This window comes from Carettochelys insculpta, chromosome 28, assembly GCF_033958435.1.
Source record: "Carettochelys insculpta isolate YL-2023 chromosome 28, ASM3395843v1, whole genome shotgun sequence".
Lineage (NCBI taxonomy): Eukaryota > Metazoa > Chordata > Testudines > Carettochelyidae > Carettochelys > Carettochelys insculpta.
Window position 1 is genome coordinate 2,407,833 of NC_134164.1, and position 17,633 is coordinate 2,425,465.

At 42.2% G+C, this 17,633-nt stretch overlaps 1 protein-coding gene across 2 annotated transcripts in view; it reads right to left on the minus strand.

Moving 5' to 3' along the window:
- Positions 1-17,633, minus strand: part of NPEPPS (aminopeptidase puromycin sensitive) — a 57,642-nt gene that overhangs the window by 9,425 nt on the left and 30,584 nt on the right. For both annotated transcript variants that reach the window (XM_074978826.1, XM_074978827.1), the window contains 12 exons: positions 17,119-17,240; positions 16,172-16,279; positions 15,207-15,407; positions 14,666-14,762; positions 14,523-14,556; positions 12,950-13,064; positions 9,000-9,164; positions 7,771-7,875; positions 7,264-7,324; positions 5,362-5,471; positions 3,380-3,443; positions 2,128-2,267 (listed from right to left, as the gene is read on the minus strand). In XM_074978826.1, the coding sequence (XP_074834927.1) occupies positions 2,128-2,267; positions 3,380-3,443; positions 5,362-5,471; positions 7,264-7,324; positions 7,771-7,875; positions 9,000-9,164; positions 12,950-13,064; positions 14,523-14,556; positions 14,666-14,762; positions 15,207-15,407; positions 16,172-16,279; positions 17,119-17,240 (1,322 nt within the window). The remainder of the gene's footprint in view (positions 1-2,127; positions 2,268-3,379; positions 3,444-5,361; positions 5,472-7,263; positions 7,325-7,770; positions 7,876-8,999; positions 9,165-12,949; positions 13,065-14,522; positions 14,557-14,665; positions 14,763-15,206; positions 15,408-16,171; positions 16,280-17,118; positions 17,241-17,633) is intronic.

Sequence of the window (17,633 nt, forward strand, 5' to 3'; positions counted from 1 at the left end):
TGGGGCGGAAGACATACATCTGTGTGCGTGCGCATGCGCGGGGGCAGACTCCAGCATGCTGGTTCTTAGTGGATGTAGAAAGGAGGACTGCAGTGTAGTCTAGGTACAGAGGAAGAACAAAAATGTTGTATCTAGTGTCACTCCAGAGCCAGCTCAATTCAATTCTGATATTGGCAGTGCCAGTGCAACACTTAGAAACCATCCAAATCAAGTATGCAGAGCTCCTTCTACTTCCGGCAGAAAGGTAACTACATTCCTCCTTCATACTACTACATTTCAGTGACTCAAGTCCCGTGTTCAAATATCTGGGCTCATTTAACTGAGTTAAAATGTAAATGAGCACATCCTGGTTTTGAAGTTAACACCCAATCAGAACAGATGGAAGCGCATCCCTCTAAAGGCAACTGCTTCAGTCAGTGAGCTTGATTTAACACAACAAAACAAAAGGATGACTATCTTCTCTCACAGGGCGAGATACTGACATTTCTGATATCTCGTTGGTTCTTCTCCCATTCACAGATACAGATGAAGGTTAATCCTGGAGGATCCCACACAGGACTCTACATTCCTCACTTTAAACCTCTTAGAATTCCCTCATTTGGAGGTCAAGGATACAGTGTCTCCTTTAGCCTTTTTCTGCATGCAAAATCTCTTCCCAGGAAAACAGTAACACAAGTGAAGCAAAGAGGAATCAGACTTGTCAAATCCCAACACACCACAAGTTAATACCCTTGAACTCCATAGGAAAGAGATCAAGAAAATGTGCGAGAAGTGATTCTGAAAGGTCACTGTCAGGTTCTGGAGGTGTCTCACTCAGTCCATATCAAAGGATCTGGTTACAACTGTTTTTTCCTATCTGCTACCCGTACAAGTTCACCTTGTGTTGGACTCCTTCCTTTTAAGGCATTACTAACAAACAGAACAGCAGACCATGGCGTGTAGCCTGTGATACAGGCCTGCAATCATAACCATCAAAGCAGCAAAATGGTCTGCTGGGAGGACAGCACCTGTCAGAATTGAGTTAAGCTACACTCCAAGAATCATGTGTGTAAGTATAAGCACTGTCTTGTCCTCATTGATGCAAATAGCTAGAGACATCAGGAGACTGAAGGGCAAGGCTGGTGCAGGTAGTTTTTGTTGGGGTAGCACAACAGCGAGGATCCAGTCATCCAAGCACGGGGACATCAAGTAGCCAAGGTGATGCATTTGTGCCGCTGTGATGACAAAGACTTTGGAGACGCCTCAAGGAGCTGCAGCTCTGCTCATAGAAAGGACTTGGAACTGGTGGTGATGTTGTCCTACCTGGAAACGGAGAAGTTTCTGGTGGGCCAGATGAATATCAATGTGGAAGTATCTATGTGCATACCAAGAGCCGCAAAGAGATATTGATGCCAGAGTTACCATATAGAAGCTGGATTTTCTGATCAAGATGTTTAGAAGACAAATTTTGAGAATGAGACAGGGCCAGTTTGAAATGGAATCAGTATGACTAGCCCATGTCAACATTTCACAGAGTCACCATTCAAAGTACTACTTCACCTCAAGAATGACGGATTGTTCCTTAACCTAAGTGGTTCAGATGATAGCAATCCAACCAAGCGTTTTTCAGGTTTGAAATTTAAACTCCGATATGCACACTAATACCTACAGAAAGCCTCAACATTAAATTTTTCACTTGCAGATCTGTATCAGTCTGGCAATAGCCAGTAACAACTATTCACACTCATGAATGATAAAATGGGACAATTTTCACCTGGGATGGGCTTGAGTTAAGCTGTGGTTGTCATGGTAATGCACAAAAGCTACCACAGTTCAATTCAAAAGCTGCCTCAATTTAATGGCAATGCTCAGCTTTTCCAGCCTTGGATCCCTAAGTGGCTGGAGTTCACATTGTCTAGAACACTCCAAGAAGCAAACCCTGAAAGGAAAGGATGTCATTAAGCAAGCACTGCGCAGCAGAGCCAAGGCAGGGTAATAGCACCAACAAGACCCACCAAGAAGCACAGCAAGCTCAGGACAAAAAAGAGCGGGAAAGGCCAATGAATGGCCTGAAATGAAGCATAATGGAAAATTTCAGTGAGCCTGAATTTAAGTCTCAGACATTCAACCCCCTCCACACAAACTCACCTTCACCCACTGGTCTGGTTTCACATCTTTCAAAACCAATGTCAATTCTGGCTTGTCCATCAGCACTTGCATTTTGGCACAGCTGGGGTCCTCACTCGTACAAATGCTAATGGGAACCATCCACAGAGGGCAGTTCTCCCCTAAACAAGGGAAAGAAAAAGAGGAAGGCTGAAGGAAGAAGGAATGAATAACGCCATGCAACGCAGGAGGGCAGCCTGACGTTCTAGCAGATTTCAGCAGCCAATTCAACACAACTGTTTAAAGTCAGCTTGTTCTGTCAGAAAAATGGCAAAGTCTGGTTTGGGAACGACAACAGAAGTCCACATATCACTTCGGAAATAAAATAGTTTAATTTCTGTAGCATACATGCAAGAGCTAACCAGCATTTGCATTCACTTAAGTTATAAAGGGCAAGGTGGTGCTTGCTCTTATACATGGAGAAAATACTAGTACTGATGCCCATAAGAAGAGCTCTTTATGATGGCAGTCAAGGCCCTGAATTGGATATTGAACTGTACATAACAAAAGAATTTTGCAGGTGAAAGTCTCTCCTCCTTTCATGTGATGATGATGTGCGGATTCAGAATATGTCTGCACTGCAAAGGAAACACCCACAAAGGAGAATCTCAGCACCTGGGTCCACCGACTCAGGTTCACGGGGCTCAGGCTTTGGAGCTAAACACAGCAGTGCACACACATTTGGACTGAGCCCCTCTTCATGCCAGGTTTCAGAGCCAAGGCTTCAACACAAGACCAAGCATCTACATTGCTACTTCTAACCCCCCGCCCTGTGAGCCTCTGTCAACTGATCCAGACTCTGAGGTTTGGCTCTGTGGTTTTTTCTTTGCAGTGTAGACATAACTCTAAAAATGCAAGACAGCCAGGGCTTAGCTCAGTGGTTTGAGCACTGACCTGCTAAACCCCGGGTTGTGAGCTCAGTCCCTGAGGGGGCCACTTCGGGATCTGGGGCAAATAGATTAAAAAATAAAATTCCTGTCAGGGATGGTGATAGATCCTGTGTGGGGGCAGGAAACTGGACTCAATGACCTCTAAAGGTCCCTTCCAGCTCTAACACACAGGTATAAGCTCCATATTTAACTTCAAGCTTTAACAAATATTTTAAAAATATCTAAATCCTAAAAAGGCACCTGCCTGTGCAATCAGACAGTGCAAGAGCTGAGTTTCACGGAAGTGCTGGCGTGGCATACAATATGATGCACAGCTCGACTCCTGCTATTAGCCTTCATCTTACCGCTATAAGGTCCACTGGCACAGAACTTCTTCTGGACTAACTTCAGAACTTTGTCCTCTTCTTGCTATAAATGGAAAATAAATCATATAGTAGCATCAACAGTTTCAAAAACTTCCATGATGGTAGAACATTCCCATGAAAACTCAATAACTGGAGAATAAAATAGCAGTCCTGTAGCACTTTAAAGACCAACAAAACCATTTATATGGTGATGAACTTTCATGGGACAGACCCATTTCTTCAAATCTGGAAATTCTGATTTAGCTTAACTCTGAATGGGGGGAGCTCGAAACCAGAGGGCAGCCTGGTTCCTGTCTCTGTGCCACTTGGGGGACCTGGGAAACTGACCAGCCATGAGATGGTCAGTTTTCTGGGTCCTGCAAGCGGAGGGAGCTGGGAACCAGGCAGCATCCTAGTTCCCAGCTCCCCTTCCCTTGCAGGGCCAGGAAACTGACCTCTCCACTCCTTGGTTCCCAGCTCCCTGCCACTTGCAGGACCTGGGAAACCAAACAGCCCACCAGGGCTGGTCCATTTCCTGGATGCTTCTCCCTGCCTTCCCCCAAGCCATGCGGCTGTCAGCCTGACAGCAGCGCCACTGGGGGAAAGCAGGGAGAAGGGGCTCTTCTCCTGCTTAGCCCGCAGCTGCGAGCAGCTAGGTAGGCTGACAGCTGCAAAGTAGCTTTAAGTTGTGCTTAACTTGCATTAAAGCAAGTTACATGCAACCTGAAGCTGCATATTTCAAGGGTTTACTGTATATGGAATCCCTTTCCAAACAGCATGATGCATTAACATTTACGACATACTGAGAAGGCATTTTGCCAATTTTTCTGCCCCATTCTTAACATATACTAGGTATGATGAACTACTCTGAGATCATAATAATTTATGTGCAGTTTTAACATTTGAATTTTGAACACCATGTATCTCAGCTCCTCATTCCTGTAGGTGTCTGCCAGTCTCTCCCTGAATGCTTACAATGCTGCCAACAATATCGAGAAAAACTAAAAATCAAGAATTGGTCACAAGCCACCACAAAAGACTTCAGAGCAATTGAGGACAGATCAGTCTCCGGGATGAAACATTTCAGAAATAAGACGTCTATCATGACAGTTGATGAAACTCTTTCAGGATTTCTTACCCAATCTCAAATTTTAGCAGCTGTATTAACCATTTCTCCCTGTTAATCTCACAGGGCAAGGACTATTTCAGGTGCGCCGGAGTAACATCAGTAAAACTTTTATATCCCTGTCTATAAATGTGCATGGTATGTTTCATATGGAAACCTGAACATACAGTGATAATACAAGCCTTTCACATCACTCATTCAGCCACAGGACAGCTGGAGTGAATTTCAGTTTTCAAGAATACATCAGAAAGTAACTTACTAATGGGTTTGCAGCTACCTTTGCAAACATTACCCGTTTCCTAAGCATGGTAGCCCACTATCAAGCCTCTTACTCCGCAGTTCAATCATTAACATATGCCATTCTCCTTACGTCGCTGTAATTAAATGGGAGTAAAGGGAATCAACGAAGTATTGCGTCTCCCCACATATCTAATGCATACTCAAACAAAAAGGATACTTAATGTCTCAGCTCCAAGCACATGAGCTGAATCCATGCAGGGGATGAACGCCATACCACTGTGAACAGCATTCCCCAAGCAAAGTGATAGAAACCCCTCTACTTAAGATACTTTGTCCAGTCTACCTTTAAACTGTGAATATGCTGTCCCCCAAACTGCACTATAGCGTAACTTCTACGTCCAAGCTAACATTTGCCCTTCTTTCCAGAGCATATTTTGTCAAGCAAGTCATTGCATTGCCTCCTGATCAAACAGAGGAGAAAGCTGAAAAGCATGGATAAAAATGATCCAGGACACTGAAATAAGGTAAGGGTTTGCTCAGAAGTGCAGAGGAACATAATGTAACTGGAATTTCAAAGTCTATAGAACTACATTCTGTTTTTACCATCACAATTTACCTGCTCAGCTTCCACATAAATCAGTGGGAATCCCATTTGTTTGGTCCATGTATTCATTACAGCAGCAATAGGTTTACCACTGGCCTTCTCCAGGCTCTCCCATAGGTCCTCTGTAGAAGAAAAATCATCAGTAGAAAGGTTCCCAAATTCCCTCCTCCCACACAAATCTAAATCCAAATATACATTAAATGCTGTCAAGGCCACTGAACTGGCACCACCAGGAGTCTTACTTGTTTCATTTTATTTATTCTTATTAAGGATACCTTCCTCTAGTGCTTTATGCTCCTTTTTTGTAAAGTTACACTGTTGAGATCAGTTACAATAAGCAGCAGTTTAAAACCTCCCATGGAAAACATCAATCTCTTCAACAGGATCCCAAGGAACATAATTTGTAATACATTATCATCAAAATGTTTGAAGTAATAAAGTATTCAGAACTGTAACATGAAAAATACAACTGTTCTTCTCTACATACTTTCACATATTATGCCCAAGAGCATTATTGAGCATCTGGATCATTTCTGCCTAAGTGACAAAGAGGTTCTCATTTCAGTGAAGCATTTTAACTTTGATACACAGTAAGTCACCAAGTGAAGTAAATGCCAGGATACACTGGACGCAACCTTATCTGAGCCATTTAATCCTACACGTGATCAGTTCTGCAAACAAACTTGCAGAAGCTTTAATGTCCAATTATCTATTTACTCTGAAAAACCAATAGCTTCCTTATTAAAAAAGCCTCCAGGGCAGAAAATTCTGAATTAGGCACAAGTAGCTTTACTGAGGTAAATGAAGCCTCTTCTGATCATCATACAAGTGTGTAATCCAGAGGTCAAAGAAACAGACTGGGAGAAAGCCAAGAATATATTGGGTTCTAATTCAGGCTGAGCTCCTGACTCATTACATAACCTCAAGTGCAAGTCTATTAACTTCCTTGCATCTCAGTCAACTCAGCAGGGAAACAGGATATTTGAAAAACCCAAGATATCACTGAAAAATGAATTCTCCAGAGCTGAGCTTTCTTGGATAAAGCAGAATTACAGGACTGCAAGTGACCTCAAGAGGTAATCAAGTCCAGTCCCCTGCAAACAGCCAATGCTCTTCAAATGCTTTCCCTCTTGAACTTGCTTCCCATGGGACCTTACCTACCCACTCGCTAAGTTTGCTAAGTCTGCATTCTTGAAATCCTTTATCTTTGTCTTCCTGTTCTCCCTCCTACCATTCCTCGACAAAGCCCTGGCTGGGCTGATCTGATGGGTTTGGTCCTGCTTAGAGCAGGGGGCTGGACTCGATGGCTTTTTTAGGTCTCTCCCAGCTCTACTGTTCTACGATTCTATGATTCCTTAGAATCATTAACTCTACCTTTTCAAGATTATTTTCACACAAGCTGCCTTCCACATGTCAAAATCCAATATAGAATTGCCACCCCGCAAGTAGCTTTTGCCATCTTCTGAAGTCAAAAACTGTCTCCAATACATTCCAAGAACTTGTTGGATAATCTGTGCTCTGCTGTGTTATATTTCTAACAGATGTCAGGGTAGTTAAAGTCCTCCATCACTGCCAAGTCCTACGCTTTGAATGATTTTGCTAGTTATTTTTAAAAAGCCACCGCCTCTTCTTCTGCCTGGTTTGGTGGTCCGTAGTAGATGTCCTAACATTACATCACCCTTGTCTTTCAGAGACTCTCAAGTCTGTCTCCTAGGTCCCTCGCAGCCTCAGTTCAAGCATACATTTTCAATATACAAGACAATTTATTCCCCCACCAATCCTTCCTCAGCAATCTGTACCCTTGTATGCCAATATTCCAGTCATGCATACTATCCCACCAAGTCCCAGTGAGGCCAACTATGTCATAGTTGTGTGTATTTACTAGTATTTCATAGAAGAATAACTGCTGATTACCTGTAGCTGCATTCCTCTGCTGGAACTTGGTTAAGTACAAATGCATTCCTTTCCGAAAATCCTAGAAGCATACAATTAAACATGTAATTGCACCAGAAAGGAGGCTCCTACTGTCCTCCCAGGGCAGTGCCCTTACTTTCAAGCACCAGCCAAGGATCCTTAGTACTGGTTTTCCTTATCTGCCACTCCCCTAAGTTGTGATGTTAGTCACCAAAATGGCTTTGAAAACTTGTGGGTAAGTGGTATTCAAGCTTCAAATGCATCAGAATATTAAAACAATCATGTTTCTATGTTGTCCCAATAGCTTAATTCCCCCTTTTGAATTTATTAAGGGTGTTCATATTTCCTCTTGAAATTTAGTTATCACACCACAAAAATGAGTGGAAGAATAAATCAAAAGTATAAATATTCAGTGATCAGAGATCACAAACTTACACTTTTAATTGTTCACACAAGAGCTTTTACTCACAATCTTCATTAGAATTGTGTACAATCATGCATTTTTACCTCATCTCCAATATAGTCATGTAACATTCGGATAACAGATGCTCCTTTGCTATACGAAATAGCATCAAATATTTCATCCACTTCAGACGGGTGACCCACACTGACCTGAGGCATACAGTACAATGTGTAGTTAGAACAAACAAACAATCTCTTTTCTACAATTCCAATCCAAATGAACAGACCAACAGGGGAAAAAGGAAAAAAAAAAAAAAAAGCACTACTTAATGCTAAAACAATTATAGTTCAGGTACAGAGGAGGTTCCCAGAGCTTGCCTGCGTCTGAATTGCTCACTAACCCTGCCTAATGGGCCTCTTCAACTGCATATGTTCCGAGATGACAAGGGTTGGATTGTTTTGTAGGTTCACATTCTTGTACTTAATTTCCAGCTTCCAATAAGTCTGAACTGAAGATCTTGTTTCAGTATTTTGTGAACATGGTCTAACACCAATGGTGTACAATCTGTGGCCCACCAGAGTTCTATGTTTGGCCTGTGAGACATTTTGCATACTGTTGCCCACGGGCAGAGTTGCCAGATACTGCTGGTTTCCATTCACTAGTTTTTCTCCTACCAGTATTACCAAAATGAATGTATATAAAGCAAGGGCATGTGAAATGAGGTAAATACTGACTGCACACAATACTGACTGCAAGAGCTGGACAGATGCTCCCTCCGCATCCAAAGTGCTGGTACAGCAGAGTAGGCACAAATTCTAGGTGTGTAAGAGCAGTTAACAAAACTACCTTCTTCTGGGAGACAGTCCTGCTCATGACAACCTTGTGGCCCACTGAGATGAAGGAGGGCCACTGAGGCCCATTCACTAGCCTAGGTTGCCCATCACTGGTCTATACTCTTGACTAAATTCCATGGAGCGCAAAGTAAAAAATAATACAATGAAAACTGGTTCCTGATGAGGCAATAAGGAAAATAAACTTCTAAGAATACCATCACTGTACCTGCCTGCCTGTGACAGCATGCCCACAAGTACCCAAAATTCCCTGATCTGCAAAGCAGGATCATGCTCCCCGTATCTGTGACTAAGAATTTCCCTGATTATCTGAAAGTGCGACTGGTCACATTAAATCTCTGTGACCTTGATATAATGGAGTCTAGACTGAATAGATTCAATGCTTCCCTCCTTTTTTAGCTATCAGTGGAAGGTTTCTACTGAGAATTCTTAGTAGAAGTGAGAGAGACAAATAATGGCAATAGCAGGGAGTTACAGCTCACTTCAATAGGATGACTGTTGTCTAAAGCATCCAGCTCTTGAGCACGTGTGTAATCAGCCGAAACAAACTGAGTCCAGATGTCATATTCTGGGAAGCAGTGGTCTACACAGAGATATTCAATCCAGGAGGCAAAACCTTCGTTCAGCCAGAGGTGGGTCCACCATTCCTGTAAAGAAGAGAGGAGTGGTCTGAATGTAAAATGCTTTTTCCCCCACCCCACTAGTTTCATTTATTTTAACTCTCCTCCTACTCACTCAACTAAAAAGTTTGCACTACAGATTATTAACAGCCCCGCTAACTGCAATCAGGGACAAAGGTGTACTGAGAGGGTGTCTGAATTCTCCAGTATAAGATCACATCCAGGAAAGGGAACAGAACACACAGCAGACTGGTTGCACAGAAGTATCCCCGTTAGCCTGAGAACAGTTTGTGCACTGACTTGAACCCAGTGCAGAATGAGCATCCCAGTAACTGTTTGCTAGGTAAGAAGTGCTTCCAAGAAGTCAAAATGGAGAGGGCACAAATACAGATGGCAAAAAAGAAAATGCTGTACAGGCTGCATATGAGGCTGGATCTGAGCACAGAGCCACAGGGAGAACAGTTATGGGAAGCTATTAAGAGATTGGTTTGGGATAGCTGCCGGAGGCATGAAAGGCCATAGTACAAAGCAGCTACATCATGGAGACTCCACACATTCTGCTCATTAGAAAAAGGCCACCATCAATCACAACTGCACAGGAATTTTTGTATTAATGTCGCTATAGGCAATGGAAAAGGAGTCTGGACACCTGAGAAAGAATACTGCTTTAAACAGATATTGAAAACCTGAAATCCAGTCGTTATTTTTAAGTTAAGGTAGTTTTAGAATTATATCTGTCCAAGACACACTCCCTGACCATTTTTGCAACTTTACAATTATACTTTTATCCTATTCTAAGATGCATCTTTCCTTCCTATTTTGACTAAGAAAAATGCCTAACTATACCATGGAGGTAAGAAAACTGACTATACCATGACACAAAAAGAGAGAGGCTTTCTTGGTCTTGTATTTCTTTCATATATAGTTCTCTTATAAAAGAAACAGGTAAATTCAGGTATGCGTGATTAAGTTATCATATCTACTTAAGAAGAAGAAATTGGAAAGTGATACAGCATTAACCCAATAGACATTCAGTCATACAGCAACGCTACCGCTTTGTTAGGAATGGAACATCAAAGGGAATAAGGAATAATTTTACTGATATTCTATACAGATAAGTCCAATATTATTTACTTTTAGAGGGGACTGTCCAATCTTCATTAGCGTTCAGATGAAATTTGTTTCCAAGGTAAGGTTCCAGAACTTAAATGTAGTACTTATGCCAAAGAATTATTGCAACTTATGAAAAAACAAAGACATTCAATTGAAGTCTGAAATTCCCAAACTCCCCCCCTCTCTCTCTCAATTTCATGAAGTATAAGTGGCTGTGAGTCACACGCTAAGTGTAAAAAGCTGCTAGCCTAACCCCAATTAAATGTAAAGATTGGGGGGGGAGGGGGGGGGGCAAGACTACAGTGTTGCTGCTCAGGTGTCTGTTTCCCAGAATTACTTTGATTACAATTAGTTTAACATCTTTCTTAAGTGTGAAAGAGCTGGCATTTGATGGCTGTGCGCCTGGTAAAATCCAGCATTGGCACACTGTAACCACAATGCAACTGACACTTCCTGCGGAGATAATATCTTTGCTCCCAGTGTATAACAAGTTACCCGAGTCAGACGTTTAAGCTTCCACTTCAGAGAACAATCCTATTGCAAAACATTAAAATCAAAAAATAAAACTTTTTAAATTGCAAAAGGCTTCAAAAGGGAAAGAAAATACCACGTAAATAGAGTTTTACAAAGCAATATTGGTTTGCTAAATGCCTTAGGAGACTGCTGATGGCCTGTGGAAGCCCCGCCCCCCCGGGGCTGCACTTCTACACGGCATTTTGGAGTCCAGAAGAACGGTCTTCCGGACTCCAAACAACACGATGTTATGCTAATGAGGCGCGGGGAATTTCCATCTGCGCCTCATTGGCGTCTTTCGCTCCATGTATTAGCATGCCAGTTCCGAAGGACGTGGCCTGTGCAGAAGCGGCCTGAGAGAGATGGCACATGCAACTGTGAATGGAAGAAAGTGGTCCGCAAGACTCTGTACTGGTTGAACCTCTAAAATCAGTGACTCTCTTGTCTGGCAGCAACACAGATGTTGCTGGACCCAAGAGCCAGGGTGGCCAACTGCAAGCCCTGTGGCTGGGAGCTTCAGCCAGGGCCAGGCAGCCGTAGCCAGCTTGGTGATGGCCAGGAAGCCAGCAGCACTGCAGTGATGGGGGTCAGGGAGCTGCAACTGAGGCTGGAAAGGCAGCAGCCTAAGAGAAAGCTGTTGGCAATGACCAGGAAGCAAGTCATAGCCAGAGTGGGCTAACTGGCAACAGGTATTGGGGAGCCAGCCAGGGAGCTGGTGGTGGAGACTTGAGAGGGAACCCCACCAGGGGCCAGGAAGCCAGTGGCAGCGGCCAGGGAGGGAGTCATGGTTGGGACCAGGGAGCCAGCAGAGGCCTGGAAGCTGCAGCTAGGGCCGGGAGGCTCTACCTTGGCTAGTGGCAGGGGACCCATTTGGACGCCAATGTGGAGCCCAGTGGCCTGGGCTGGCAGCAGATGGTGAAGAGGAGAGTTGGGGAGCATTGACCTTCCCCTGGTCCGGCACAATCCCTCTTTTAAAACAGCCCAGGTCCCAAAGGTGCCAGACCATGGAGGTGCAACCTTTATTATGCTGCATATCTCACTATGGAAAAGTTTGAGAATCCCTTCCCTCCTGCTGTCCCCGCAGACGTGACATATAAACCTACCTGCATGATCTCTGGTTACCTAAAAGTCAGAGCTAGAAATCTTTGCTAGCTCCAGAAGCTGTGCTCCTTTTGCTGCAGTGCTTCTAGTTCAATTAATATGCATTCCAGTTAACCCTCAGACCTTTTACCAAGCATGTTGTGCTTCTGGTTCTGCAAAAGGCTTCCTAACTTCTAACCTGGTTGGCTTCCAAGGGCCCATTAGCAAGGTTTACTGGAGGGGTGCAAGAGAAGAGAATGGAATGTCAATTTAGAACAACACTGCAAAGATCCGATCAGGACAGGCAGGTGCCATTTCTCAGCAGACACTTGCGCAACCATGGCTTTTAGGTTTCTAAGCACAGTAGGGAGTTTATTAGCACTTTCAATTCTGCTGCCTCTCTTGTACTTCCATTCCCATCAAAATGGCTTTGGCTTCAATCCTTAAGACGCATGGTTCCCTAAAGACCCAAAATCTATGTCACTGAATACTAAGTAAATTTTCTCAAACAACATGGCCTCCATGTCACAACCGAGAAGCCTGCTCAGTATGAAAAGCCACTGATGACAGAGGGAATCATCCCTACAAGGAAAGTTATGATTTATCACTTTAAAAGTAATTAATGTGGTGGCTTCACTAACTTCTGTGGAGCCCTGCTGTTCATTTCCCACTGTTTGACTACATTCAGACAGACTCAGGCAGCAACTTAATGTTCATTCACACACTCACCAGAACTAGAACCAGAACAGGGTAATTAGCATTTTTCCTTTACACATCTGTTTTTCAGAAACTCCTCGTCATGTAGGTGTTTTAAAATACACCTTGAAGGCAGCTTTTTAAAGTATCGACTCAATGTTTCTCTTCCTTTTTACATAATACTGTTCAGGCCACTTAGAGAATCTAACCATAGTCAGGAGGAACACCATCAATATAAGCACGATACATCTCACCTCAATTACCTTGTAAACTCCATGAGGCGGGGACAGTTCTTTGTTTTGTGTTTGTACAATGCCTATAACAATTGGTCCACAGTTAAAGCTCCTAGTTGCTATGGTAATAGAAATAACAACAATACTTCAATAAAATTTAATTAAAAACTTTAATACCATTGTCACAAGGTTTCCAAACCACTGATGAGCAAGTTCGTGTCCCACAACCAAAGCAACCCACTGGCGGGATGAAGAACAAGAATTTTTTGGATCAATGAGCAGTGCCGTCTCCCTGTTTTTAAGAAAGAGAGAGATTAACCAAACAGCACACATCTGGGGAAAAGAAGACAGGCTGAATTACCTAAGCAAGCTACGGTCATGAGCTGCACAACTGAAAAACAGAAGCTGTTTCAGTTTGCACACAGAACAGTTAAATGTTAACTTTTAGAGCTGTTGGGATTGTTTGGGGCAACATTTCCTCAAAGTATGCATGAAATCACGCATAAGAAACCCAGACAGAAGAAAAAGTTTATTCTGCAAAAAAATACTCCAGCTACGCAACTAGAAAAAGAGGGAAAAGCCTCACCTTCACTGCAATTTGCTTTCACACGGCACAGTGTATGCAAAGCAAATATTTTCCATACTCAGCCCAGAAGGAATCTGCATTCATCCAGCAGCCCAACCATCAGTTGCATTCCATTTACCATCTCAGAGGCATATGAATATCCACATGCAGACACCACCATTCATTTCACTTGTGATCAAATTACAGAACTCTAAACTCATCTACAAAGACCTGTGTCCTAACCATGGCTCAGCAGGTCAATCAAAAGTGATTAGTAGACTGCTGAGACTCAAAGAAGGGAAAATGCCTTGGATAAAATATGACCTGCACATAATACTAGTCTTCTATCTACCACATAGGTAACAGACGAGTCCCAAACTGAATGCAAGGGGAAAATGTACTATCATCAAAATTCTACACATCTACTCACCCATGGCAAATAATTTTTGCACAGGAAATAAAATTTCAGCTCTCATCAGCATGGCATATTAAGCAAGTAGATTTTATGCACTGGCTGGTAATTTTTCATGATAATTTTGTAATGCCAAATTAATGGGGTAAATTTAAAAAGAAAAGTCCTGAAATCTCACTTCAACAAAGCTAACGAGAGCCCTATGTTGCACAGATGGGGGAAGAGCCTTCCGACAGCTCAAGACAAACATGAGACTTTCAAGCAGAAGATATGAAATTTTGCTCATCTGATCAAGCAGCAGAAAACGGAAGGCAAGATAAAGTTTTCAAAATTACACAATTCACCTGTTTGTCCTATGGCTGCAAAAGTTTACCAACTGGGGTAGAATAAGCACAAACCCTAGAAAATAGTTTTCTAAGCTGGGTAAACTACAGAAGTACTGGGGGCAGGGGAAGAGAGACGTAGCCAAAAAAATGTTTGTTTGTTTGTTTTGGGGTTTTTTTGGAAAGTGCTGCTGCCGCCAGATGCTTTTAAAATGCTTAAGGCTATCTTGACCAATTACCTTAAAAGCTAATTCTTACCCTTCTGAGATGTGAATGCCAGTGCATTCTGGTGTAAAAAACTAAAATTACTCAAGACCGAAGCTAGAGTTTGTAGGAAGTAACTCAACCTTACTTGGGGTGAAGCACAATCATTACATCGCCCTAAAGTTAGTTTGATTGCCTCCAAAATTAGTGAACAAAGGGGAGAAAGACAGTATTTTAACAGCATACCTATAAGTAACAAGGCCCCAGTTCTCCATGGCACCTTTATAAAATAAATACAAAGGTTTATTGATATTGATACACACCTCTTCCTAAATGTTTACAATTCAAAGAAAATCAATACTATTCAGCAAGAAAGTGAGTTACTTTACCAGCTGCAAAGTCTGCAATAGCTATGAGATCAATTTTAGGAAGAGGATAGGGAACACTGAAGTAGTCCTTATAAAAAGGCAGAGTCTTAGCAGCAACCTACAAAAAATAAGAGGAAAAATCAAGTAAACATTTGAACTCACAATGATAGGCTGGAACTGAGACTTCCACATGACTAAGTATTCCAGAAAGCAGCACATACTGGCCTCCTCCCTAGAAAGCCCAATTCAAAATAGTGGGACTTCCAGAAATGCCAGGATACCAATATTTGCAAATACCCTGCAAGCCCTGCTGTTTACACTGACTTTCTATAAAATGTGGTAATCCCAAATCACTTCAGGTAGACCAGAACCTAGATTTCATCATGGCTTCAGGCTTCGTTTTTTACTTGTACATAAACCTCGTTTCTCCACGTCACTAATCAAACCAAAACCAAAGCAGCAAGGCAAACATCAGTGCTGTTGACAGAACCCAGCAAGAACAAAGGTTCCCCACAAATGAGGACTATACAAAGAGCAGAGATATCATTCCAAGTACATTTACCTCTAAAGCAAACTTTCCCTGTTCTGCTTTGCCAACAGGAGTGTAAACACGCACTAACACACCATCAGACGACCTGGTCTCTACAAAGTCATATTCTCCCACCACAAAAGCTACTAGATACGTTGACATCACAGGTGTGCGAGCAAACTTCACTTCCACCAGATTTTCATCATCAGGGTACGGCTTCCGATCAGTGACATTCTTTCCAACAACAAGAAAAGGAATATGATTAATTCCATGAAAAATACCACTGGATTACAATTTTAAAACGCTCATTACATTTATAGTCCCTGCCCGCGCCAACAGAACAACGGATACTTATTTGGTATAGTTTATTCCACGAGTCATTTTGCACTGTAGTAGCTAACTCAGCATTTGCTTCCAATGCCTAACTCTCACTCTCCCAGATTGGTAATGGGACCCATGCCTATGGAGCCAGTTCCCTTCAAGAAGTTTTCAGGGCACTATTCTTTGGCTCAAATGCTGAATGGATGGCTGGAACACAATGGTTGCCAACAGGACTTCTGGTTTGCGTTAACACCTCCCAGTCCCAAACTGCCTGAGCAAAGGACACTGGGTCCTAACCGAAAATTTAATTTCTGTACCAGCATCTACTACCAAAGGATGTCTGCTTTAAAAAAGCTGCCCTTGATGAAGTATAATTGCTTAGCAATTACACATAATACAAGTATCAGAGGGGTAGCAGAATTAGTCTGTATCTTCAAAAACAACAAGACGTTCTGTGGCACCTTGTAGACTAACAGAAATTTTGTAGCATAAGCTTTCATGGGCAAAGACCTGCTTCGTCAGATGCATGAAACGAAGCAGGTCTTTGTACAGATAATCCAGTCCTTTTCTCTATTAATGGACGTAACCTAAACACATCACTAATTCACAAACAAAACTGCTACACAGACAGTTGCTATAAAAAAAATCAGTTAACTACTTGCACATGAAGCACTTACCATATTTGACAAAGCTACTCTGTCTTTAGGGACAACCAATGAAATATCAAATGTTGCCTTAATAGCGGGCTCATCCCAGCAAGGGAAGGCTCTGCGAGCATCAGTGGCCTGAAGGAAACAAGAGCATTAGCTGAACAAATCTTTCACAGCAATTATGACAATGGAGCACATAAAAATACATTCTATTGATAGTCTAGCAATCTATGGTCAGTCTCTGCTAGAAAGTTTCCTAGCTCATCTTTCTTGGCTCTTGGAGTAGCATGTTTCTCTTAATGTTTAGTTTAATTCATTCTTAGGTTTAAAGAAGCAACAGACATTCATTGTGTTTTGCCACTGAAATTTATAGTCCCTGAGCAAAATTCAGTGCAGTCATGACCTGGGTAGTGCTTCAGTCAAGTGAAAGGGAGGGTGCACAGATATTCACAGAAATCACACATGACCCCTTGGGTTGCATCATCTCAGTAGCTAGCACAAACCAAAGTATGCTTTATGTGCTCAAAGGAAAGCATGCTTTATGGTTTTTATTTATGTAACAAACTAAGAAACTGTTAAAGAATGGCATAAAAATTTCATGATGTCAATAGTTATAGAATACTTGAAACAAAAGATAGCATACAACCTGGGTGCCATTAAGATATTGGAAGCAACTTAGAGGGTCAAACTAAAATATTAATGTACTTTCAAAGGGCAATTTATATGGACATTTAGAGTGAGACTTCGATGGAGAAATTTACCAAAGCCTGAATTTGTTGACTTTTAGGTTATGATGCAAAGTTTACTTTTTATTACCTTCTACTTTGCGGAGAGTGAGAAATGGAAAACATGGATTACAGAAACTCAAGCCATACATGTAGTTAAGACTAGTGAAAATTGTACCCAAAAACTCGACCAATAGTAAATCTTGTATTAAGAATGACCCTTTGTGAAACCAAAAATACAGCTCATACCTCAAATTGTGTGACAGCTGCATAACGCGTGTCTCCAGAAGGGGTAGTATATTTACTTCTATAAAAGCCTTTCATTTTATCATTCAACTCTCCAACAAAGTCTATCTTTAGTGTCCCTGTCCCTGTGACAAAAAAAGAACAGATGGGACATGTTATTTGGAGGTGAAGCAACATTTATTTAGTGTGTTTTTTCTGGCCAGGCTACTTCACTGGCTCACTGCCCTTCTGAAATAACTCTTCTTTCCAATTCCTCCCTGCTCACAGCTCTACTGCCGGCATGTTTCTAGCCCTCCCCTCCCTTGACAGCATCACACTGAACACTGCTCAATAGCAGCTGAGCACTAGGAGTAATGCACACAAAACCTCACGGCAATACAGCACTTGACTGGTACAAGACCTGTGGGGCTTTTGCTTGAGTTCATTTTTTTTCTACTTTATCAATTTATTGTAACTAGACTGAGCTCTACCTTTCTACCCAATTTAAGAACCCGTTACCACAACCCTTACCATTATAA